Here is a 25,927-nt window from a genome sequence, read left to right on the forward strand (position 1 = left end):
GAATGTCAAACCTACATTTTCCTCTATTGGGGATAGAGTATGTTGTTGTGCCTCGAGTGCATTGCTTTGTGTGTGTTTTGTCCAGGTCATCAAAATACTGAGTAAAAGTCATGTTTTATTCATAATGGTTATATATGAGTCAAGTGCATAATTATAAGTGCTTGACCTCTGTAATAGTACTTTTATGTCTCTTTAGTCTTATCATTTAGTCTTAGCATAGACTAAACCTGCCAAGAGCCCTCCTCTCTTTTTGCACGGTCTTTATAAACTCTAAAGGAGATGTTACCCACATCCGTCCCGTCTGGCGATGATTACATATGCATTATATTATGAGATAAATAAATTAACAGGGCAGTAATGTGGAGCAGTAATCAAAGTCTAAGCATTAAGGTCTAACAGTGAATCTCCATCTGTATTTATAGAAGGCTAGTCTTCGTCTGCAGGGAATAGGATCTTCAGAGAAGGCTGATTGGTGCAGCATGTTAGTTAGTTGGAGAGAAAGTGTGTACGCCGCCTGCAGGAGAACAGAAGAACTTCATAAAGTTATAATTGTAAAATAATATTTAAAAAAACAAAAAAACATTTGAGTAAATCCCTGGATGATTAAGGGGTGGGAGGGAAATCATTGATAATACGTAAAGCAATACTTTCATGGCTATAAACAACTTATTTCTGACATATTTCAGTAGCTACTATAACTCCACTTTGAGGCATGATTACATTTATGTCTGTGGGAGTCAAACAAGTCAACAAAACATAAATCATATCTGACAGATTACAGTAGACTTCATTAAAAAATTATTCCAATGCATGGAGCACACAAAGAAAAGAAAACACTCCTGCATCAAAGACGGCATCTCACAAAGAGGTGTTGATTACACGCCATTGATTTATTTTTATTTTTTTTCCCAGACAGATGCAATACATCAATGCTTTAATCACATTTGTTCATTGCAACAGTTCATATTCATCTAAACACAGGCTTTACAATGAAAGACTGAAAGACCTTAAAAAAGTATATGCAGGCTTCCAAGAGCAAGTGCCATTGAAGACAGCAACACACATGACTGGTTAATTAAAGGAAAACTATGGATTTTATTTATCTGTAGTCAAAGATGTCATATCACAGTGGGTTTCAAAAATCCAAAGTAGGCCTACATCTTGAAGCACAAATTCACATCTTATGTACGCAGTAAGCACATTTGCTTAACATTGTTTTCTTTCATCTGAACTTATTTCTGTGTACAAAAATAACCTATGATTACAATTTCCAATAAAATGAAAGAACATTATTGTTAGTGCTTTGCATTTGTAAATTTGTAAACATTCGTTCTTCCTTTTCTTATTTAAAAGAATTGAGCTCTCCAGTGCTCCTATGCTACAGATTGCAAGCACCCGCTGTGCATAAGACAAATCATAAAGAAAATAAAAAAATATTACATCATTTGTGCCAGTATAACTAAAATACCAGTGTCTTTACAATATAGATATTGAATGCACTTATGAATGTTTTTATTCAAATGAGCAAAACTGGAGTTTTTGAACCTGACATTTTAAATCTTAAATTTCACTAACATTCAGATACGGTACATTGAGAAGCCGGTTCTAGATAAAGCAGCAGACATATGCTGCCTAAACAATTTATTTTACCATTGATCCATTTGCTACAAAGCTAAGCTGCAGTTCAATCAGCTTTAAACCTTTGACAACCAGAAAACACAGAATGGGCACAGAAAAGCCAGCAGAGCGGTAAGTGCACAAGTTGAGAACAGTTACAAAATCACCAAACAGTCACAAACACAAGCCTAGACAACGCATGAAGAAACCGCAGATCCAAAACGAAATAGCTACTCCTCTCCCTTTTTATTTGTTTAGGACTTTTTGCAAAGCACGGATTAAGTCATGCTTACGACACACATGTATATTCAAGACTGTCCAGCATATGCAAAAATAATGACTTACCAACTGGCTGCAGACAGAAACCTCACTGACAGCTAAAAAACTCCACAAATAAAGTACAAGGGGATTTTATATCTGCAAACTTCACAAATCTTTTGCCTAAACTTTGGTTGTCATTTCGGCATCAGAGTGCAATGATTCTTCCAAAAGTCATGGTCAATGTGGTTGCTCCTGCAGAAGCTCAAAAGCTAGCTGTGTGATGTGGCGCCATGCTTGCTGGATGTGGCGTGACTCTGTCCTGCGTGCACAGATGGCGAAGCGCAGGACGAAGCGCCCGGAGAGCTGGCAGGGCACCAGGTGGAGCTCTCTGCTCTTCGTGATCTTTTTCAGTAAGTTCTGGTTCAGCTCATTGGAGCCCTGGAAGAAGAAACAGCATGATGTTGAGATTCCCAATTGTCAAACTATTTAGAAAGAGTAGAGACTTGTCACATCAAAATTTGGATTAAAATAGGTCTTAAAGAACAAGAATCAGGTTCACACTTAAAAAATTTAGCAGACTCTCACCTAGAGGCTGGACATACACATACCTTCTTCTCATCAGAAATGTTAGAGCATTATTTTTAGTGATTAGTTCATCGTAAAATAAATAAATAAATAAAAATCGCATAGTTCAAACCTTTTAAAACCTAAATTTAGAGGAACCTCTTCCAATTCTATATTGAAAAGAGGACAAATATAACAGGAATAGACAGATTAAGAGAAAATCTATGGGGCTGATGTTGTATGTTATCACCTTAAGCCTGAAGCAGACGAGTCCAAGAACAACTTCAGCACAGATCTCAAACCTCTTGTCTGCTCTTACTAGGCTCTCAAACTCTTTCGCCAGCGCCACTTGCTGTGAATAGAAGACACCAAAATGCCCCAAAGTTCAACATAAAATGTACTCAGGAATAAACAGTGCAAGTAAACAAATATGCAACATCACTTGATGATTTTTTTTTTCTCAAAACATCAAGATGGAGCTTTTAAACATTAAAGGGTCTAAGATATAACAATTCAAAAATATTACTGGGTCAAGAAAGACAATCTCATATTATTGTCTCATATTATTTGTCAAATATGCGTTTTCTAATTGAACATGAGATTCATTAAGAAAACCAACTAATAAAACTGTAGAAGTAACATTTCTGAAATGAAATGTTAACTTTTTGATGAACTTGCTGTTTGCTTGACTGCTGATTTTTGTTGGACTTGTTCTGTTCATTGCTGTGGGGAAGCAGCATCACAGACTAAGCATTTGAAAAATAAGTTCATAATATTCCACATTCTGATGCATTGTTTGGATATTATGTCCTTCTAGCTGTCAAGTTAATAATATTATTGTGTCTTTAAAAAACACGAGAAAACTGAACTGAAAGGTGCAAGTTGCTTCATTTTCCTCACTAGATGGCAGTGTTGTGCCATGTTACAAAAAGCAATCTTTAAAGCAACTCATCTTGCAGTATTGTAAGAACTGCATGTAATCATCTGATGAGACAAGCTAGTCTTGTAATGATTTACATCAACAAGAGGCGAGTTCTGGGAGGCTTTAACATCAGCCATGTAATAGCTTTCATCAGATTTTGCTTTCAACAAATATGATTTTCAGACGGGTTGCGAGTGATCAGCCATGCTGCTGCATAATTTATCCACTTAAGATCAGAGAGGCCCTTGAGATGTTGGATGAAAGTGAGCATCAGTCTAGACATGATGATAAAGTCAGGACACTCCTTCACTTTTCCTGCCATTTCCTGTTGTGTGAAACCACACTCTGAACACAACAATTCATCATTTTATTTATTTGTTTCCAAATGGTTTAGTAGATTAAGTGTAGTAACCTTATATTCTGTCTTGACTTATTGTATGCTGACTATTGTATTTATTTTAAAATATGGGAGTGATTTGTTCATGTTTGAAGCTCGAATGTTACACATGTAGCTTTTGCACCTTATAATGCTCCCTCAGTCCATCATCCATCAGTAAACAGAGTTACATCCTGGTAACCGGTTCCTCAGATTACCTCCAGTTGTTCTCAGCTTATGTCATCATTGCTCATCAAGGCTATTTTGTGGACAAAAAGAGAAGCTGCTCCAAATAAAGAAGCCTCAATATTGTGCCTTATTTATGTACGCAGCTGCAGTAATTCTTCTCAGAAGCTGCCACTTTATCTAAAATGGAGCATAAACATGAAACAGGCTCATTTGATTGACGGAGCAGAACAGAGGGAGGAGGAGGACGAAGAGGAAGAGGGACGCAGAGAGCCAGGCATTCAGCCGTGAAGGGTTTAAAGGAAAAAACGGGCAGCAATGCGATCAGAGATGGGAGGAAATGTTGCTACTGAGAAGAAGATATCAGTCACATGTTTTCTATGTCTGGCAACATGGATTATGGTTATGCTGATTCAGATAGAGTCAAGCAGGGGGACAGAAGAGGGACGCTATTGGCAAAGAGGATTTCGAGGGGTTAGATGTGCAAAGCAAAGATGGAAATGGCATTTACCATAAAGCTCAATTTTAGCTATGGGTAAAAGAGAAGGATGTCAAATAAATAGAGGAAGAAGCTCAAAAACTGGACTTTTTGTTTAAACATAAATAATATTTTCAGTGTGTTCATGATTGGCCTCTCTTATATCTCTCTTTGTTGGCTCAGTGAGGGATTGTTAAAAAGAAATGAAAAATTAGCTTCTCTCACACTCGGTCATTGCTGGGACATATTCCAATACACTTAATCCTACACCATGATAATTATTAAGAAAATTGGAAAACGGATGGACTTTATTTGCACCATCATGTTCAAAAATTATAGATTTATTTTCAAATGTTTAACAAATATCACTGTAAAAGTCTATAACTGCAAAAATGGAATTTAATCAAAATTGTAAAAACATCCATACCAAACATTGCCACTCATTGACCAACAAAGAAGACTTTAATTTAGAAAATGAAATAAAATCATTTCAAAGAACATTACACATAATACAGTAAAAAGTGTGGGGTTGCTATTATTCAGCAGGACAGGGAAACTGGTCAGGATTTATTTCTATTTGTAAAAGAAAAAAGAACTCCCTCAGCTGGTTGCTTACCTTTCGTACGTGAGCTTGCAGGCCTTTCAGCCCGTACATTCGAAACACAAACCACAACTTCAGAGAGCGAAATCTTCTTCCCAGTGGAATCTGCCAGTGCTGGAGTTTGGAGACAGAAAAGTGGTCAAATTTTACAACATTTGTGTTACTGCAGATATGCTGGTCTTTCATAAAGACGATTTCTCTTACTCTGTAATCTGTGACCAGCCCTGTTAAAAGAAAAGATAATAATGCTGATCATCAAACGTTGGTGAGACGATAATTTTGTATTCACACATGAGGTGGTCAAAGTAACATACTGATCTCTTTGAGGTGATGTTCTTGGTTCACCAGACAGTGTTTTTTTTTCCATACACATGAATTAATTCAGTGAAATGCCATCACATTTTAGGTTCAGAATTGTTTCGCTGATAAAGTTTCAGGCATATTTTTTAACTAGCCAGGTGTTGCTCCTCTCCAATGTGCCCACCTTCTCTATCTTACTGATCAGATTCTTGTCACTCCACAACGCCTTCAGGTAGCTGATCTCTGCAGAATGGGACTGGCTTGTGCTAATAACCACTAATTAGATTGAAGAGTCAGGCTTTTGTAAGGTGCCTCGATACGGAGGGTGGCAGCTGCCTCTACCTTTCAAACAAATTATAGTGCAAATCTGAGCCCATCTGCAGACTGAGACAATGCGCACACCCACACAAAGCACATATAACAGATGCGTTCACAGAGACAGGGGTTATATCATCAAAGCTGGGCAGAGTTTAAATGCTTTTAAAAGTAGTACAGTTCAGCATATTAATTGAACTGACGAATGAAATCTTCTAAAGGTGACAACAACAACTTTGTGCTTTTTCGAGCATTAAATTTCTCAAACAAAACATCAATGTTTGTGGTTGTAAATAGATTAAAGTTCAAAATACTTTTATGGGGTTCAACTGCTCTGTATATCACATCTAAAAGTGACTGAAAAATGATTCAGACTCTACCTGATTCTTGGTTTTCATGTTTCAGGTAAAGAGGTTCCATTTTAAAAGCTCCAATGATGTCTGCCCTCTGCTTCACCCTGTTGGTAATCAGACAGCATTTGTACTTCAGTAAATTCACCCAATATGTTTTTGAACATTATATTCTGAAATTCATAAATTATGGTCTGTTTTAATGATTGTGTGTCTTGAACAATCTTACTTCTGTACATTGATTAGCATAAACCAAGAGAATAGAACTCAATACAAGTGCCTTTGGAGCAATAATTTAAGTTCTGTAACACTAATTGATGCAGAAGTTTTTTTTCTTATATTCTGACAATAAATCATCTTGAAATGATCCTGTTTGATATCATCAAACATCACAAATGAATAATAATCAGTGAGAGGATAAAAATATGTATTTATATAAATTCAGAAGTTTCAAATAAACCTACTGTCTCAGGATATTTTATATTTTCAGAAACTACTCATCAAACAAAATGTTTACAGTTTGACTTTCTATTTCTGGTCTTTTTTCAGTTCAATTTTGATTGCTTTTTATAATTGGGATAACATCTTTTTTCTTTTTTTTTTTTGTTTGTTTGTTTATTTTCTCATTACGTGGTAATTTCCACATGCACATTCAGTAATGTCCTCACTGCCAAAATTTGTATTTATTTTGTTGGCAGACTGAGGAAAATGGTTATTTAAGGACCTCTGGTGAAGCCATCTTCATCCTACTATTTAGTATATGCTGACAGATGGGCCAGGTGGAAGGCAGGGTTCTATTTTTACAGTGCAAATGATAAAGGTGTCGATGGATATCAGTTCTCATTGTAGCTTCATGGATTCATGAGTGAAAGAGAAGACAAACAAGTAGCATGAACACTGACTTTCAAATAAAGAGTTACTTTCTTGGAAAAATATTTATATCATTTGTATATGTAAACTATTATTTAAATTGCATAATAAAAAAATACAGCTTTACTTATTTTCAGAAAGCAAAGCAAACAGGGTTGGAGACTTACCACATTGCAGAACAGTCAAAGTTGACTAAAAGCCATTTGTGTGGATTGAAGTTGAAAGAGTCTGCATACTTTAAAATAAATACAAAATTATTTATTGTGCAACATCATTCCTTGATTCACATGAATAGAATCTTACAAAAGTATTTACAGCCCTTGAACTCTAACAAACAATATTTATCCTCAAAATTATGTATTTTACTTGGATTTTTTTTTTTTTGTGATTGACAAACACAAGGTAGTCCAAAACAAGGAATAATAGACAACTTTTAAAATGTTTTACTGGTAATAATCATAAAAGAGTGGAATAAATTTGTATTTAACCTCTTGCAAAACAAAAGAAAACCAAACCAAATCAAACCTAGTGTAACTATTCCCAGAAGTTACAAAATAAAGTCCTCCTTTTGGCAATTTATTCTCAGTTCTTTGAAGGCATCAGCGGTTTGTGAAAGAACCACTGAACAAACTGCATCATGCAGATCCAGGAAATCACTAAACAGGTCAAGGATGAAGAGGTGTACTAATTTAAACAAAACAATCCTAACTGTGAAATATGGTGGCGAAAGCATCTTACTGTAGTACTGTAGGGATATTTTATTTCTGAAAGAACATGAAAAAACATCAAATCTGGTTAAAGTTTTGTATTTTGTATTGGTCTTATCACATAAAATCCCAATAAAACATAATGAAATTTGAAGTTGAAATGCTAATAAATATATTTTGTACCAAAACAAATTTGGCATAAGCTTGAATAACTAAATGTGAAATTCACTTTTTTCTTTTGTAAAAATCCAATATATAACCTCATAATCCATCTCAGTGGTTGCAGAAGAAATCTAGTCACCAACATTAATGTCTAGGCTGAAGGGGACACAACTTATTTGCAATGCAAAAGAGGAGCATCCAGTCGGCAGCTTGAAGAGTGCATTAGATATCATTCCTTCCTCGCTTAGAGATGAGTTATTCCCAATCTGCTCCCATCTTTTTGTTACCTATCTTTTGTAATATCCTTTCCTCTACCTTCACAAATGCAATAACACAACACAGAGACAATGTGATTCAGAATCCTGGCTGACAGTTGCCATGCTGACTGACTCGAAGGAGGCTGGCTGCATCCTTATCCATCACTCATATCCTAGCAACGAGGCAGTCAGGGAAGTGTCGTTCTGATGCAAAAAGGACCAGGATTCTACCTCATGTGCCAACCCAACACAGCAATACTGTTTTTTTTTTGGTCTCAGCTCTGAGATGACAAAAAGGTATAGACTGACAAATACTGCAAAATGGAAAAGACAGGAAAATTACAGAAAAGAACATTAAAACTTAGAGTGTATTTGTGTTCTGTTGGCGCTTTTAGCATCAAGACAGCCTTCTCCTATCTCCTCACCACCACTCTTTGAACTGGCGTGTCTAATAAACGGTGATATATAAAGGTCCAACTCTGCCTCAGGAAATTACTTTGCCCTTATCTCTGTGTCTCTGCACAGCATGGGGAGCAACAGCTGCTCGGGTAGAATCAAAAGGCACATTAATGCTTCTGCGTCTTATGCCGATTGTTCAGCCCTTTGCTCTGCTTTGCATGCGTCCTCCTTGACATTAGGCCATCCTTGACGTTATGCCCTTTTCAAGGACCATAAAGTCAGTGTTTTGTCGCAATGATCCAATAACAGATAATTCTCAGGCAATTGAACAGAAGGTGTTTTTTCTTGTTTGTCAGAGACAGACTGTGCCTATGAAAATGGATGAGTATTACAACTTGTAATAACACGAGTAGTAATATTATAATAATTATTATATTATTACAAGGCTCATTTTTTTGAATATTTAATTTATTGTATTTTGTATTTTGCCAAGGAGACTTATCTGTGCAACATGATTATATTAAGTTTTGCAAAACTGGCAATGTCAACTTTGTATTAGATGATTTATCGAATGACACTTTATGACGACAGTCATAAATATTCATGAAGACTTACTCTCACGTTCATGACAGGTGTTATGTCATGTTTATGACAGTGTCATGACAGTCTTATTCACAACCCATCAAATAAAGGGTTACCAAGGTTTCTATCGCGTTGCAGAATTTGAAAAAGCTAAAGGGGCGTGAATACTTTTTGCATAGTAGAATACGAACAAAGCACTTCGAAGGATTTTTACTCACCTCAATGCCATTCAGTAAAGGCCTAAATTCAGGACAAATAAAGGCACTGCCAGCATAAGCTGCATCAATGTGCATCCACATGTTTTCCTTATTACCTGAAAAAGATGAAGAAGTTGCTACATAAACTTTTAAAGAATAAACAGGGTTGGGAATTTTTTTATTAAAAAATAATCCTGAGCCTCAAAGATTAATCTTTTTAAATTAAAGACCTAAAAAAACTACTGAATATATATTGAAATGGCACTGATGCAAGTAATGTAATAAACATTTCTATTTCCTTGGTGCTTTTGATCTTTTTTCCTCAAATGTTCTCCTTCTGATTAAGTTAATAAAGAAAATAAAAGAAACAATGTGCCTATCTAAAATCAGATAGAACCATCAGAGCTTCCTGCCATTAGTAATCTGAGGGATACTAGTTGGCTGCAACTTGCTGACTTACAAAGCGGTCCCAGCTCCATGATATGATCAAATGCACATGATGGTGTGGTCCCAAGAGTCGCACAAAACTGAAAAACACAGATATCCATAATCAGAACCTTGAGGCATTTGGTATGTCATAGTCTGTTTTTACGGCCACCACAGTAAGGCTTGAAACTGAAGATTTCTACACAAGAAAAGTGAATTCAAATTATGTTTTCCTGGTATGTTATTCTCCTAAATCCATCTGACAGTCTGATTTTGTCTCGGAAAGCAACTACAGTCTCCCCTTCGTTGTGCGTTGATTTAAGTCTATGGGACCAGATGAGGCAGGAATTATTGCCCCTAACAAGATAGACATACATTAGTTTGGACAGAAACATTGTTATCTTTCAGCAGAAGCCTTGGGTGCATACAGCTGGCTCAGGAGGAAATTACATCATAGCTGACAGCCACAGCTCAGTGGCTGGAAGTTCTACATGTGCGTTAGGGACTGTGGGTAGATGTGCTTTGTGTTGTTCTTTACATAGAAAGGGATGAGACCAGCTGCTTTGTCTTCCTCCACCATCTTCCTCAGCATTTCCTCTCTAACAGCGTAGTGTTCGTCAGTAGGAACCTTCCTCATCATTACTGCTCCAATCAGGGCGGCCCGCTCCACAGAGGAATGAGCCTGAGGTTGGAAGACACGTAATATTGGAGAAAAGGACAAGATAAGAACGTTTTTAATCCTTTTAAGGGTATTGATTCCCAGTTTTTATGCCATTTATCTTTCTGGTTTTCATGAGCATGAAAAGTTATTTGTCCAATACTACCCAGAGGGTGTGTGTGTTCTCTTCTCAATAAATGTAGACAACAACATAGTTGTATGATCGATTTAAACTGACTTAGGAAGACATTTTTAAATGATCAAGATCAAGAATTAAACTAATCTAAATATTAGCTAAAAACTTGGCAGATGAGCAGGTTTCAATCAGTTTTAACCTGGATTCTCACACATTCACATTGCATCTGAGTTTCGCTGTCAATGTTTGGATCAGGTTCACTCTGATGAGCCCGAAGCTCAGATTGTTGTCGCTGTGAATGGTGCAACTGAAGCATAATGTAAAGATGGCGGCAATAGTCTTGCATCTCTAACTCATACAAATCAGTTTATATCCTGCTTGACCTTTCCCACTTGTATCTACCAGCCTTGAAATGACTTAATGCTGCTTTCTGCTTTGGTAACCCTCCGCATCTCTACCAGAGAAAAAGCGTGAATTTTTCAATACAATATCACAGCAAGAAATCATACTTTTATGGTTTAACAGAACATTTTTCTTTTGAACTATGAAGCAATAAAAAAATTCCCTGTTTCAAAGTCTCAGATATGCAAAAAACAAAAGAAAGAACACATGAATTTGTTTATTTGAGCAAATCTCACTGGGAAAAGAATGATCTATCACATTCTGTTCAGAACCTATTTATTACACTAGGATTAGAGAGCTACTGCTTCATTACGGGGTAAAGATATTAAGCTCAAGCCAACTCAATGTGGAGACAGACCAACGAACCACTCCGAACACTATTTGGCTATTTGGCTGTTTTGGTTTAGCTGAATGATTTAACAGTTAAGAAGTAAAAGTGCAATAAAAGATTTGACTCATTGTTAAAAACAATTGGTTTTGGTGTCCCAGAAATGAAAATAGTGCATCAATTTGTTAGACAGTTAATTTGACCAAAACGTACCAATAAAAAAAAAAAAAAAGATTTGCCCTACGTTGCTATGAATCCTTACTGGGTTAGAGATCTGGTTCTTCAGAACCAGAGAAAAACAAGAAAAACATAGGAGGACATATTCAAAAGAAGTTTGTGTTAAGCCTTATGTGATGTCAACGGATGCATAAGGCACCAGGAAGCCGTCTTTTGTCTTTTGTCTCAATTAAATGACCATCGACAACCAAACAGAGAAATAAATGAGAGCTTTGTGTTGTTCCATAGATTCCAACTATATCTGATGTGAGTCTGATGGATTTTGCAGGAACATCTGGACAGTAGCTTTAAGGAATTGTATTAATGTCACACTGAATAAATACAGGTAACATTCAGCGGATGATGCTTAAAATACATTGGTCTAAGGAAACTGTAGGAGTAAAATAAATCAGATAAGCTTATTAATTATTAAGCTTATTAAATATAGTGTAAAGAAAATACACCCCAATTCTGTACTTTGTTTGGCTCCAAAGTATTTGAATTCAATATTTTGTCCTGGTCCTCCACTGAGGCAATCATCACTTGTTTATGTTTAGCCTGTCATGGCAGAAAGAACACTTCTTGCTGTTGAAGAACATGAACAGGATCTCTGCTAAAGGTCTCTGTGGCCCTCAGGCAACTTCATAATCCAATCACAAAGTCAGTCTGGTTTCAAACCTGATCAGCAATAGCGACTGCCTCACTGACCCCCCACTCTGACTTGGTAATTTTTCACCCTGTGACGCACATTGCAATAAATGATGACGACTTCTTAGATTCAAAAAATAAAAAACAAAGAAGAAAGAAGACGATAAAAAACAGTTGCATAAACTTTGCAAATACACATCTTGGTTCTCTTTTGAACCTTATTGTGTCAGGTTTAATATTGTCAGCTTGGCATCCTAAATTGGAATTTAGGTAAACTAGAACAATGATGCTTTTCTTTGAAACAAAGGTTTTTCTTTACTCTGACACTTACCTGATCAGAGGTATATGCCACCAGTTTAGAGAGGATTTCAGATTCAGACTTTTTAGAGTCTGTTGCCAAGACCCGTCGGATCGTTTTACACCGGGCGGCGAGCAAGGACATCAGAGTCGCTTCACTGGCTGTGCCCTGTCAGACAATTACAGGTTCATCTACATGTTACAAATGTCTGAAAAAAAAACAAAACTACCACAAATAAAATCCATTCAAGGAAACAAGGCATGTTCAGGCATGCAGGAGAATACTGTGGTTGGGTTTGTTAATGTGATCCTTGCTTCTGCAAACCACTTTGTGTCTAATATGCAATCAAATTGCTTTTTTTTCCAGATAAGACATTTTTTTAAATAACATTTAAGTAGATTTAAGCAGATTTCATTAAGATCACTTTTCTGTGTTAATCAAATACTTTTCCCATCAGCTATTAGTGGAAATTAATAGTGGTTAATTAAAAACAATGCTTAAAAACACTGTGTGATTTTAAATAAGTGAACTGAGTCAATATTTTAATTTATGTAACAATCTCATTGTTCTAAGAGAACACGTAAAAGAGACAAATAACACATACACAGGTGGAATATTGCCTTCAAAAGGCTTGGTGCTTCGGATCAACAAGCACCGAAATAATTCAATCATCTGATGACTCAAGACAGGAAGGAACTGAAATGGCAGCAAGAGTTGACATGGCTGAAAAGCTGTTTTATTTTATAGTCCTTAATAAAATGTCTGAAAGGACACGGCTCTTCAAAATTAATAATTATTTTTATTGGGTTGTTTTTCTGCCTGCATGCAAGCTCTCAGCTAAGACATAAGGACAGTTTCCAAAATGTGCTGAATTATTTGGAAACATCAACAGAGGACATGTTTGACATCGACTAAGTACACAATCTATAAAAATAGAAGGTTTTGAGCTCAGTGAACAATCAGATCTGTATTGAAATGCGGCGTAAGATGACTGGAAACAAAGTGTACATAGACGACAACAAGAAGCAAATTATTTCAGCAAAAGGGGCAATACCTCCTGATAGCAGGTGATATTTTTAACTTTGTCTTTAGCTAGAAATAACTCTTTGAAAAATATATTTTATTTAATAAATGAAACCAAGTTAATTGTTTCTGTTTAAGCATGATGAAGAAATAAGATTAGTCATCAACATGTGAACATTTCAGGCCTGAAAAGGTCAATTCATGTCAACAAAAAAAGTTAAAAGAGCATTGTGTGGAAACAAACTGATCATGCTTGAAGTCAAGTTGCTGTTGTCAAATGTTGCTCATGAAAGAAACATTGTAAAGAGCCAGCAAAGCAAACCTCTGTAGTCCAAACTTGCACATGTCTTGTTCTTCCCCAGGTGATAACAATCATGACCTGTACTTCCTATGCATCTGATCCTGTGAACCCCGTCACAACCTGCAAACCTCCTCAGGTAAGATCAAATGGAGTCATTTTTCCCAAACATTAACGAGCAGATGCTTATAAACTGACATGAAGTCTGATGTTAATCTTTACTTTACCAGTTTAACATAGAAATATAACAGGAAACGGTGTTAATTCAGCTCATTTATGCAGCACCAAATCACAACGCATGTCGTCTCAAGCCACTTTACAAAACAAATGCACAACATAAAGTCAATTCAAAGTATTTATACAGACAGAATCCATGACAAACATGCATCGCAAACAACAAGCTGTTTTTAGTTGTTTATATTTTGCTGATTCAATTTAAGCACAGAGTTTTGCATAGTTATAACTGCTGCGCTACACAGAATATAAAAGGAACTCTAAAGTCACCTTTTTAAAAAAAAGTCCTTCGATTTCCTCTGTGTGGTGACACACGGTTTGTAATGATAGGCTGGCAGTGTGCTGTCACAACACTCATTAACTCTGCCGCAGCAAGAAGAGCTCCTTTGGTTGCCATAGTGAGCTGGTAAGCTGCTACAAAAAACACGAGAGTGGCAGGACAGGAACAAAAAGACGATGAGCCAGATGAGCACGCAGACATTAAAGCACCCTCGCACTCAGGTGGAAACAACAGAGGAGGCATGAAACGATCTATCATCAGAGTGGACTCTCCTGCCTACCATTCACCATCCCAATGACACATGTGCACGCATCTATTGCCTCTGGGTGTCTGTCAATGGAACACTAAACTAATGCTCAGCCTTCTTCCACACGAAACAATACCGGCACCATCACTGTCATTTTTATGTTGTGTGCCTGGAAATGACACAATCAAAAGGCAATTTCCTGCCTATTTTCCCCTGGTTTGCACCGGTGAGAGAAAAAAAGACAACAGATCAATAGTGCATAAATTGCTGGTGATTGCAGACAAATATGTTTGTCTACATACTGGTTTCCCAGTTATTGTGTGTAATCATCTTCAAAGTCATTTAGACTGATGCCAAAAGTTGAGAAATCTGGAAATATTATTAACCATAGCATTCATTTGACAGGTACAATTATCTTCTAAATATGTGTGTGTTTCAATTTGATGTTTTCTTTTTTTTGCCACTTTACTCAAACTTCAATGTTTTTTTTTTTTGTAATTTTATGTTTCATATTTTATAATACACAAAGTAGTGAATATCCCTAAAGTGGAATAACAGAAGGTTATTTTCTGTTTTGTTCACACATAAAAATCTGAAAATTGTGATGCTGAGTTTGGCTAATCAGTAAGCTCCAGCCATTTGTTTGCAAGTTTGATATCCTGTGCAGCCACTAATTATGTCACTGTTTGTTGGAGAGTGCCTCAATTTTTATGCGTTTCTTTATGTTGGTCTTTCATATAAAATCCAAATAATGTACAGAGATGCCTGTGGTTGTCAATCCCTTCATGTAAATGTTTGATGTATTTCATCTAACTTTTATTTTTTCTTGTTTTGTCATGAGAAGACATTATAAAGAGATGTTACTTAGCAAGTATAAAACAGCATTGTTTCAAAGTAATATCATGTTTTGGTACTGATGGAAGCAAGCCTCAGCTGTGGAATTTTAAATAGCTAGTGAGAAACCAAAAAAATATATTTGCTTACCTGAATAACACCACCTCCATGGCCATGTGTCCCAGCTATAAAACTATCAGGCAGGTGCAGCATCTTCCCAAGCCAGTCTAACATCACCGTCTCCAGCTCGGTGCAGGCTGGACTGGCAGCCTAAAATGTCACCGAAATTCAAAGACGAGCATCAAAAAGCTTGTTTCTTCAGAAGGAAGAAACAAGCTGAGGATAAAAGGTGGAAATGTAACATCAGTTAAAGAGAGAGAGTTGCATATGTGTACGGGTTACCCAGGAAAATCCAATGCAGCCGATGGCCCCACAGAGCATATCAGCCACCATAGCGGGGTAGGAAGAAGCTGCTGGAAAGTAAGCAAAGAAGTTTGGGCTGTGCCAGTGGGTGACCTGGAAAAAGATATATTAGATAAAAAATGAGACAGTAAGTACTGCAAATAACAGATGTGAAAATCCAACCTCACTTTTTAGAGACAATTTGCTATGTAATGTTCTAACTACTATGTGGGTTAGGATTTATATTTGTTACTTCTGTAAAAAAATTAATACTTTTCATTGTGGGTAAGAAAAAAAAAACAATAGGAAAAACTTGGTAAATTTTATTGTGTTGACCAACTAAAAAGAGCAAATGGTGTCACCTCACCCCTGGCATTATGACTCTCTCCACATCGTGCATTATTTCCTCATAACTCTCAGGCTCAAGTGGGGCCTCGCTGGGGATTAAAGAACGGAGATATCCTGGTTCCAGATCCGGGTACACTGGTCGCTGTTCTATGTTTTCCAAGTAGTCTGCCACATAGTCAACCATCTCCTTGCCCCTGCGTCGGAACTCTGCTGCATCCATGATGCGACTGGACAGCAGTACAGATTATGGATTTGACGTTTTGTTGGTGTTTTAAGCAGCTGGATGAGATTTCTTTAGAATTTCTGAATATTTAGGAAAGAATATACACACACACATTACCTCTCAAGATTAACCTTTGCTCTGATGGTGGGGAAGGGATTGAACATGAAAGAATTAGCCAGCGGTTTGACAGCAAGAATGGCTTAGAAAGCATTTTTTTGTCACTAAACCTAAATATGAAAATGTCACATTCTCTGGTAATACTAGTTCTTTACACATAGAAACACAAAGACATATGAAAAGCCTTCAAATAAAAGTTTTTTTTTTTATTGAAGAAATATAATAGCACGTTGCAATGATTCAACGGTAGAAAAATCCTTGGTGCAACACCTTTTGGTTTCCTGACTTTCAATGCTTTGTACAACTAGCTTTTGCCTACAGAACAGCAATCAGTCATTTCCTATAAAATTTAGTTTGGACAATACAAACAGAGGATTTAGGATTCAGATCTAGAGATTAAGCTAATTAAAACATACATACATATATATGTAACTGTGGTCATTTTCCACTTTGGATAATTGTGCTGAAATTTAAGGTTTAGACTTTCTATATTTCCATAGCAATAACTCATTATGACATATTACATATGTTACCTGATATATATAATATCTGACTGATATTTTGCTATTAGCTCTACAAATTTCTTCACATTGAAACTGACAAATTAGCAAAGAAAAAAAATAAACAGTATATTTTTATTGCTTTTAACCATCTATGGTTTGCCTGTGTTGAACTACCCGGTCTAAACTTCTGCTCAAAATATATATTTGCAGAGAAAAGATTAAATAAATAATGATGTAAAGTTTTTTGTGCTACATGAGCCTGGGGCGTCAGTAGATCACAAAAAATAAAAATAAAAGATTTCAGAAGTCGCAGTTCATTCAAAAATGACAGTAAAGCCAGCTGAGTTAACACAAATAAGCAGGATTAAAACATATATTTAAAAGTTTCAGGATTATTTTTTTGTTTGTGCTTGATATGAAGGGCTTGGGCATTAAGTCTAAGAGGCTGTCCATTATTAAGGCCGCACATTTTTAAATGAATAATTGGACTATTGACCTCCCTGCTGAGCTGTAAGCCACTTTCGCTGTGGCGTGTCTTTAAAAGGTTCTGCACACTTTCCTCAGAGCACTCCGGTTTCATACTCTCCTATAAAAAAAGTCCTGACAAAATATTCTTCTCTAAGTCACCTGATCATATTTATTCTGCAACTAGTAAAATAAAAAAAAAACAACCTCATAAACATCCCTCCCTACTATATAGCTGACCAGTAGCTGAACATGACCTATTTACCCCAGTGTAAATGATTTACAGACACACAATGACAAAGTAATTGGATGGTAGGAGAAAAGATTGGACCTTATTCTTGTGACGCCCGTTCAAACAGTACAACAGGACACGAACATTTCCCCCTGCACCACGCCATTCAACAAGTGTTACCAGTGGGTCTTTATTTTTTGTTAAGCGCCAGAGCTCTTATCCGAAGCCTTACCTCAAATAGGATTAGACATGCTGTATGAATGTGTGTGTGAGTGTGGTGTGTGTGCGTGTGTGTGTACTCACACTTTCAGATCCAGAGACCTTCAGCAGCAGTGTTTGGATAGGAGATCCTCGCCTTGCTTTTTGTTTTTACATCCACAAGCAGCCAGCCGGACCAGACAGCCAGGCACGTGTTGAGTGTGTTTGTATGTGCAAGCAGGACAGGAGACATTTGCTCCTTTTATCTCGCGTCTTACCACCCCCAATCCACCAACCCCCACGAGGCCAGCCAATAGGAAAGGGGATCATTGCCAACGCAAGGGAGAGTGATTCATAACCCAAAGCACGCATGGATGAACAAAACCCAACTTTGAAATACACTTCACAAAATAATAATCATGATTTGATTGCACACAAAAAAACATTTAGTGCGGTTATTGAATAAAAGCTGACGTTCCTGTCAGATATGAACTAATTTGAAGCATTGCTATCATATTTATTTGAATTTAAAATCAGCATGAGATGAGAGGATACTGACCAAGAAATAAGTGTTACGAGTTCAACTCAACCCTGTAGATCACGCATGGACAAGCCAAATGTCCTCTCTACATACCCTGCATGGCATTTTGCTGGAAAATCAATACAAGCTTTGACTCAAGTTTTGTCAAAGTTCTCGAGGGGTTGTATTTAAAAATGCTGTGTCTCTGGTTTACCTATGTGAGTCCTGAGTGGTGATATGAACAAGGTGTTCTGCTGACTCCCAAAGAGCAAAGGTTTATATTGTTAATGTTCACTTCTGCACACCTCGACATGCCCTCCTCCCCCACTAACCCCTGGTCTCATCCATCCTTTTCTGATGTACAGCAAAACCAATATATGAGCATATGGTTATTTATTTACTGACGTAACAAGTCTTCAGATATGTTAATCTTCACTCATTTTTTTATTATGCACAATAACAACTCAAGCTGCTGTGTTTCCATGACTGATAATCCAAGTGGTGTGAAACTCAGCTGGTGTCAAAAGGTCAGGCTTTATGATTCTAATGCACGTTCCCTATTTACCAGCTAATCACAAGATCAATACCGATACATTATTAGACCTTTGCTGGAGGTAGACTTCTCCTAAGTAACTTTAGAGAATGAGAACTTTCAGTGCTACGATTCCATTTTATTATCCCTTAAGCTTTTTATAGAACAGCACCATCTTGTGGATAATCAGAAAATCTCGGTTCCTTCAGAATTTGACCTTTTTTACTAATAACTTTCCACAAGGATATTTGCTTCAGTGAACCCAATCCTAAATCCTAGCTTGTTTGTTCTTGTGGATATAAATGTACGCTGAACTCAGCAAGGCTGAAAAATTATATCCATCTCCATCTTGAGCTTTCGAGTAGTAAATGCAATGCTCTGTGTCAAAACTGTTCAGAATTGTATCCACGTTGAGATCCATCTGAAGAAGAGCAAGCAGGGAGCACTTTACTGTGATCACCATGTTTTACTGTCGATGCAGTATTTTTGGGTGATGAGCCGTCTTGTTTTAGCCAACCAAACTGTTTAGTTTCATTCAATGGCTATCTTCAAAGTGTCATACTCTATACTGCCCTAGAATTCATTGTAGTGTTTTCAGATTCATACTGTTGCATGATCATTGTCATCCTTTGCTGTCTCTATGATACTGATGTGGAAAAGTCTGGAAAATCAAACAAAGGCATCATCAATCAGTGTAACCCCTTTCTTTGAAGTACCAGTACTGCTGGCATTGACCTTATTGAATAGAGATGTCACACCAACCACACAGAGAAGCAGAAAATCATTCTCTGTGCCAAAAAGCTAAGTAGTTTTAATTAATTCTTCAAAGAAATTTCAAAAATAATTTTAATTTATTATCCATTGGGATCAATAAAGTATTTTTGAATTTGAAAGGAAGTGGTCAAACATCATGGAAGAAGAAATCCAGGTGAACTGGTTGAGGTGAAAAGTGTTAAAACAACAGCTGACCAAATATCAGTGGGTTGTACCATGGTGTGTAGAATTTTGGAGTTTCTGTGGGCAAGAAAAAAAATCCACAATAAATTCAAACTTTTCTTCAGATTTATCAAATGATTTGCTCTGTTGTCAGTCCACCCCATAAAAAAACAGTTCAAATGCATGACTGAAAGCTCGAAAGCTCAAAATCAGAGCGACATTCATGCAGGTGATGAGTGAATATGACTCCGACCAGGATTGTGAATAAACACACATTTAACTTTATTTTATATCAATGTATTAACATTTTATTCTAATATCAATAAACAGAATATATCAGTCCCTTATTTTTTTCTTTCTTTTTTTTTTACAAAAATACCTGAAAAGATTACAGTAAGCCAACCAACTATTTACAGACTGAAGCAAAGCACATCATGAATATAGAAGCTCTCTCTCAAAAAAAGAGAAAAGTCAGTTTTCCTGTTCACATTCCCTGAAATGCATGGTGCTTCTCGTAGATTTTATTTTATTTTTTTGTTTGTTTTACTTTACTCATTTGAACAACCAGATTATCTTGCACTGTGACAGCTGAAAAAAAAAATTACATATGGATTTTAACTCATTCAAAAAGCAAAAAGGACGCAGGTGCTGAAAAGCTCAGAATTTGTTTTAGGCTTGTGCACATTGAAGCTGGGCTTAAGGACCATTGTTCCGAATTCAAAATGTCCATGGACTTTACAAATATAATTTAGACCTCATGCTGGGCCTAAATGCTCACCTCAAAGTTAATTTACAGCTCCATGGCCACCAAAGTTGACTGCGCTATTGGTGTTTTTTTTTTTTAAATAGCTGTGTGTTTAGGAAAAATGGCCTGATCAAATTTATTACAAATTAAAACAACTAAACATACAATGTCTAATTTTTAGGTTGCGCATTTTGAGCTTGCTTAAGTAGTTCCTTCTCAGTGTGACACAATGGGATAAGCACGAGTGGAGACTGACGCAGGTCGAGAGTTCTTACCATCTTGTCTATGAATAGATTGTTTTGGCTTGAAGAACTGAAAGTGTTTTCTGGTAAATAATATTTTTTCTGATAAACCTGAGGACCTTTACACAATAGCCAGTTAAAGATTAATTACTTATTTTTTGGGGGAAAAAAAAGTGGAAATTAATTTCTCAGGTATTAGATTAAACCTTTGAACAACTGCAGAGCAATCCACTTGTTTTATTGTGATATCACCATAGACATGACCCAAATTTCCCCAATTTCAACTCAAATCCACATTTAAGTAAATGATAAAACAGAATCAAATAAATATTGCAGTTTGCTTAATAAATACATTTCTCAGAAAAAAAAGGGGAGCTGTTGGTTTGAACTGAAATTGTCTTAAAAGTTTTATAGTGAATCTGTATGGAGCAACAATCAGCTTTACAACCATCAACAGATTTTTTTGTTGTTTGTTTTTTAACCCAGATACTGTCTGCTCTTACATGCTTTCAATGCTTGTTTTCTAAGTTTGTTAAGGCTGCCTGTGCTGTGTTTCCACTGGCTAAGGAACTTTCAGGTAAAAAGGATCCAATAGAAAGATGCTTCCTTTTCCTGTGTCTAATAAGGCCAGTTTATGCCCATTATCTATGCAGACTGAGTTTTCTGACACTGGTTTTGAATAAGGTATTTGTTTTGACGTTCTATGTTTTAGATGTAAACTGCTGCTCTAGTGTGACACCTAGTGGTTTTCTTAAGTTACATATTTCACAGACTTGGAGAGTTAGGGCAGCTTCAGAAAAGAGGTTACTGAATATGCCTATTTATTGGTATTTTCAGTAAGAAACCCTATTTTTTCTTTCCTCTTTTGTGTTTTTATTTTTACAACATTCATCTTGCTGTTCATTCTCAAGGTTAAAATTGACATTATTATTGTCAGTGTGCTTTAACCATAACTTTGTGATACTTATCATTTGAATGCATATGAAATGAGAAATCATAATCTGTTGACCAGAGCTTTATTTTCTAACTCACTGTCTGCACCAAGCTAAGCGGTACCTGGTTCACTGAAAGTAATACTCTTCGGGTTGGAGACAGTAACTGAGGGTAGGAGACTATGTCTTATCAATTTTTAGTATCAGTAAGGTGTTTAAGGTAAATTCAAAGGAAGGACACAGGTGAAAGCATTTTAGAAAGGAACTGAGTTTTCAAAGACATGATGAGACAGGCCTGTGGTTAAATTACGCTGCAAGAGGGTGAGCGAGAGCAAGACTTTCAGCAAATAACAGATGAGCTAAACAAAGTACAGCAATGTTAATCTCTTTTAGCTCTTAACCTCTGTCATTCAAAGAACATGCTGGATTTGGAAACGCTGGAAGTCCCTTTGGAATTCTACATTCTCTAGAAAATACTGATTGTTTTTAAGTTATGCCAAGAAAAAAAAGCACACATTGCTAGCATACGTTGCTAAAACCAACTTAAAATGTGAACCCCATCATTATTTTGCGTTTGTTTTAAATATTGCTGCCTTTTTAGTTAATCTAATTATGCTAGTCACTGATAGCAGTTTTTAAAGCAAGCTTAAAATGTGAAATTCTTAATCATTTTGCCTTTGTTAGAAAATACCAGCAAAACAGTTTTACGGTGAGAAGCATGACCTTGGAACTGCTCCTTAGATAAACAATAACTGAATGCTCAACAGGGAGGCTTGAACAAAGTGATCTAAATGGCTTTTTTTTTATCTTCTTATTTTGTTAGTTCTCAAAGAGAAGCGAGAATAGGCTAACCTCCGTATGTGAGGGTCAAAGCATTTGTACAAAAGTAGGAGAGGAAATTGGCCACAAAATTGAAATTAGTGAATCTCAATGTTTTTTGGGGAATATTTAAAACAAAAAGGAAAACATAAATTCAGGTAATGTCATTACAAATATAATAGTCACAATTATTTCATGGTAATGACAAGCGAAAAACAGCAGAGACAGCGCTAAGACAGAACAAAAACAGTCTAAATCTTTCAAGTAATCAGACACATCCAGATAAATAAATACACACTGCTGCATCAATAAAAAAAAAAAAAAAAAAACAGACAATAAAATAAAAAAATGTCATTGCATCTTAGATAAATTATGATGCCCTTGCACAGAGAGACAACATAGCGCTGCTATTCTGCATCTCTGGTCATACTGCTATTCTGCATTTCAGGACAGACAGAAATCCTTTAACAACCTGCAGGTCAATAAAAGATGGCTGTTGATGTACAAAAGTACATATATCTAAAAATCTGCTGGCTGTTTAGCTAAACAAGGCTACCCAAAATGCCCTGAACTAAAAACAACAAAAAGAAAAATCTAAAAGCTCAAGAGTACAAATGATAAAAAAAAGAAAAGAAAAAAGACTATTTATGAGACATTTCACAGCAGGATACTCTAAATATTGGCAGCAACTTGTGAGAAGTGACAAAAAGGAAGTAATAAACAAAAAGGACTTCAAGCTTACAAGTCGAGTTTAGGGTTAAATAGATTTTGCTTTTCAATAGGTTTTCTGTTGATATAAAGTAAAAATCCAACTCTAACAATAAAACTATTTTAGCTCTTGTTAATTACAGAAACAGGGTCTTAGTCAATCACAAAAGGGAATCAAGTAAGAAACATTTTAAGCCAACATTTCCAACAACTGTTCTGGTGACAGAGAAAGACAAATGAACAGACATTGCTTAAAGAACTAACATAGCCACTAAATGTATCGCAATCAATCCATTTCCTACTTGCAACATTCAGTAGCAAGCTACATAATGTGTAACGAGAAGGATGCAGAAAGGGTCGACATCCTTTGTTTTAAATGCATTTCAAATGTGCTTCTGTTTTTTACAAATATAATTTACATGATACCAGCAGCTTGTATAGAGTTTTGCCATTTAAAATTAGAAGAAGACGGCAGAGGTGGCATTTAATATTGTCTGTGTAGAAGTAAGCTAGGAGGGAAAAAGGCCACACTTATTAAATTACAGAGAACATTATGCTGAATTTCCAGGCATGTCCTTTTCAGGTGAGAGGTTATGGAACAAATGTCAAAGTTGCAGCACAATCTGGGTTTAATGTTTTTCACGCAATCTGCAGCATTCTGGATTGTGTTTCCTGTCATGTGACAATGCCCACATCACACTGGATTAAGAATGCATTACAGTCTCCAGGATCTCAATGACTTGTCATTCAAATCATTTGATAAAGGATCTCCATGCTGAAGGCAATGAGGATGCTTCTCTTTTTCGCAGTACTCAACAAATTACAACATCGACATTATGAGGTTGTTTCCACATCACCAAGTTTCTTTCTGTGTCTGGGAGAGATTTTTCCATCTCTACCATCAGCGTCAGAACAGCTTTGGAAGAGGAGACAACTTTGTACCTTCCAGGTAGTACCCTGCAGTTTATGAACCACTTACTTTATGAGCCACCACAATGTGAACACTTAAGTTCTTTTCAAAACAAATGAGCTAAATTTCACACTCTATTACATGCCTTATGGATGCTCACTGCAGACATTTCCAAGAACGTGCAAAGACAAATTTTTAGAATTGCATTGGACTCTTAGTCCAATGTGAAATGGGCCATACAGATGTTTGTGGAAAACTGTTTTATGAAAGGCAGAAGTTATCCAAAGCTGAATGATTCCAAGTTGAATCACCTCTTTAAAATGGGCCAGTTTATTAAAATGGGAATATTTATATGAATGCAATAATATAGTCTCAGTCCCAAGCTTTTTTTTTTTAACCATACCTGAATTAAAAAACCTGAACAATACAATCAGCTGTCTGTCTAGTATATCTGCTCTGACTTAGCTGCTAATGACTGAATGGCAAAATTAGGAAAACATTGGACTGTTTTGTGGATATTTCGAAGCAGAAATCTTGGCGATGGTGTGACAACCCAGAATGCTGAGCACCAAGTGATCTGCCGTGGCTAATGTGACCTATATAGAGCTGCAAACATTCAGATGTTAGGGAAAAAAGATGCAAAAACTGAATTATTTGAGGAACTGTTGAGGAAATGTCTAAAAGAAAGGACAGTGCAGATTTGACAAACGTATCATTTCAAAGATTGGAAAGAATTTCACGGAGGACTGCCAGGTGCCTTCAGATCTAATTCACTGTAAAATTTGGGCATGCCCATTCATGCCAAAAATGACACGGTTTGGTGGCACCATGTCTAGTTGAGTAACATAGTCAACGGAACATAGTCTCCATTCGTGACATACATTTTGAAAATGTGCCATCAACAGCTTACATGACACTGCAGTTAGTTAGAAGGAAACCAAATAGACCACACGGTAGCTTCAACTGTCCTGCTGATTGTCCAGTTTAAGAGAAATCAAGTCGATTCTTGAGAGATAACCCTTGAGGCCCAAGCTTATTGATGAATATTGCCGGCATCTGATGAAGCGTTTTTGCAACAGTGACGACACAAAATGGCAGTGTTCATTTCTTTTGTCTTTGTTTGTTTTTCTTTTTTTTTTTTTAAAGTGGAACCCCATGAGCAAGTCGTGCATTGGCTTCCACAAAAAAAAAAAATCCAGCCAGTCAGCAACGTCCAGCAAGACTCACAATAGAAAACGACAACAGCAAAACATCAATCAATTCACCAGCTTCTTGGAAAGGTAAGAACAAACGACAGAGAGAACAGCGATCCTCTCCGCTTTGTCTGTTAGTTTTCAGGCAGTCAGGTCAAGTTTCAGACGGTCACATGGTCCGAAGATGTCATAAGGCCACGACGGTGCACGGATGTTTGAGTTTACAAGGCAGGACGCCCCTGTTGAGCTGGTAGAACTCCACCAGCTGAATCAGGTCTGTGAATTTGGTTTCGCCGTCATCGAGGCTGAAGAAGACCTGGCCGTCCTCTTCACACTGAATAAAAACAGGAGCACCACATGGCATGAGACAAACAACCAAGAAAAATCTTTCTTCTACAGACAAAAAATGGTTACCGAAAATGACTGCAGGAACTTGCCTGTAATTATGACCTCAAGATTTAAAAAAAATATTTTTTCTCTTATTTATGTCCAAGGTTCACATACATCTTTTATGTCAAAATTTCTTATTTTTTCTCAAACAGATAGATAGGCAGACACACTGACAACACTCTTATCTTTTTCTGTACTTGTGCTTTTCCTCAAAACAATTTGTTGAAATTCCAGACTTTCAACTATGCGAGAACCCTTTATGTTGTTACATCTTGACAAGGTTTTCTCTTTTTTGGGTGTAGAATCTTGCAGGAGGAAGACATCACTAAGATAAAATGCT

At 36.5% G+C, this 25,927-nt stretch overlaps 2 protein-coding genes across 3 annotated transcripts in view; both read right to left on the minus strand.

The window, feature by feature from the left end:
* Window positions 1–869: 869 nt before the first annotated feature.
* Window positions 870–18,086, minus strand: ddc (dopa decarboxylase). 2 transcript variants are annotated; one of them, XM_055042163.1, is made up of 14 exons: window positions 17,766–18,086; window positions 15,942–16,149; window positions 15,575–15,688; window positions 15,323–15,442; window positions 12,290–12,424; window positions 10,109–10,252; window positions 9,605–9,671; window positions 9,166–9,260; window positions 7,008–7,075; window positions 6,001–6,077; window positions 5,210–5,229; window positions 5,021–5,119; window positions 2,693–2,794; window positions 870–2,316 (listed from the first exon to the last, which is right to left on the minus strand). In XM_055042163.1, the coding sequence occupies exons 2-14, from the start codon at window positions 16,140–16,142 to the stop codon at window positions 2,116–2,118; spliced, it is 1,443 nt and encodes a 480-aa protein (XP_054898138.1). In that variant the 5' UTR covers window positions 16,143–16,149; window positions 17,766–18,086; the 3' UTR covers window positions 870–2,115. The 2 variants fall into 2 exon arrangements, with proteins under 2 accessions (XP_054898138.1, XP_054898137.1); XM_055042162.1 differs by having other exon boundaries at window positions 15,942–16,225; window positions 17,766–18,085.
* A 2,766-nt stretch (window positions 18,087–20,852) lies between these two features.
* The window catches only part of LOC129367475 (growth factor receptor-bound protein 10-like), a 66,907-nt gene continuing 61,832 nt past the window's right edge, over window positions 20,853–25,927 (minus strand). Inside the window, exon 17 of the mRNA XM_055041912.1 lies at window positions 20,853–25,531. Within this exon, the coding sequence (XP_054897887.1) occupies window positions 25,385–25,531 (147 nt within the window). The 3' untranslated portion in view covers window positions 20,853–25,384. The remainder of the gene's footprint in view (window positions 25,532–25,927) is intronic.

Source organism: Poeciliopsis prolifica, unplaced genomic scaffold (assembly GCF_027474105.1).
Source record: "Poeciliopsis prolifica strain line A6 unplaced genomic scaffold, Auburn_PproV2 SCAFFOLD017, whole genome shotgun sequence".
Lineage (NCBI taxonomy): Eukaryota > Metazoa > Chordata > Actinopteri > Cyprinodontiformes > Poeciliidae > Poeciliopsis > Poeciliopsis prolifica.

Bases quoted from the DNA above. Each gene is read 5' to 3' on its own strand.
- ddc (XM_055042163.1), bottom strand. From the start codon at position 16,142: ATGGATGCAGCAGAGTTCCGACGCAGGGGCAAGGAGATGGTTGACTAT. The intron at 12,425-15,322 runs GTAAGCAAATAT...ATTGTCTGACAG, and splicing joins ATGGAGGTGGTGTTATTCAG to GGCACAGCCAGTGAAGCGAC. The intron at 2,795-5,020 runs GTAAGCAACCAG...TTCTATTCACAG, and splicing joins TGCAAGCTCACGTACGAAAG to CAAGTGGCGCTGGCGAAAGA.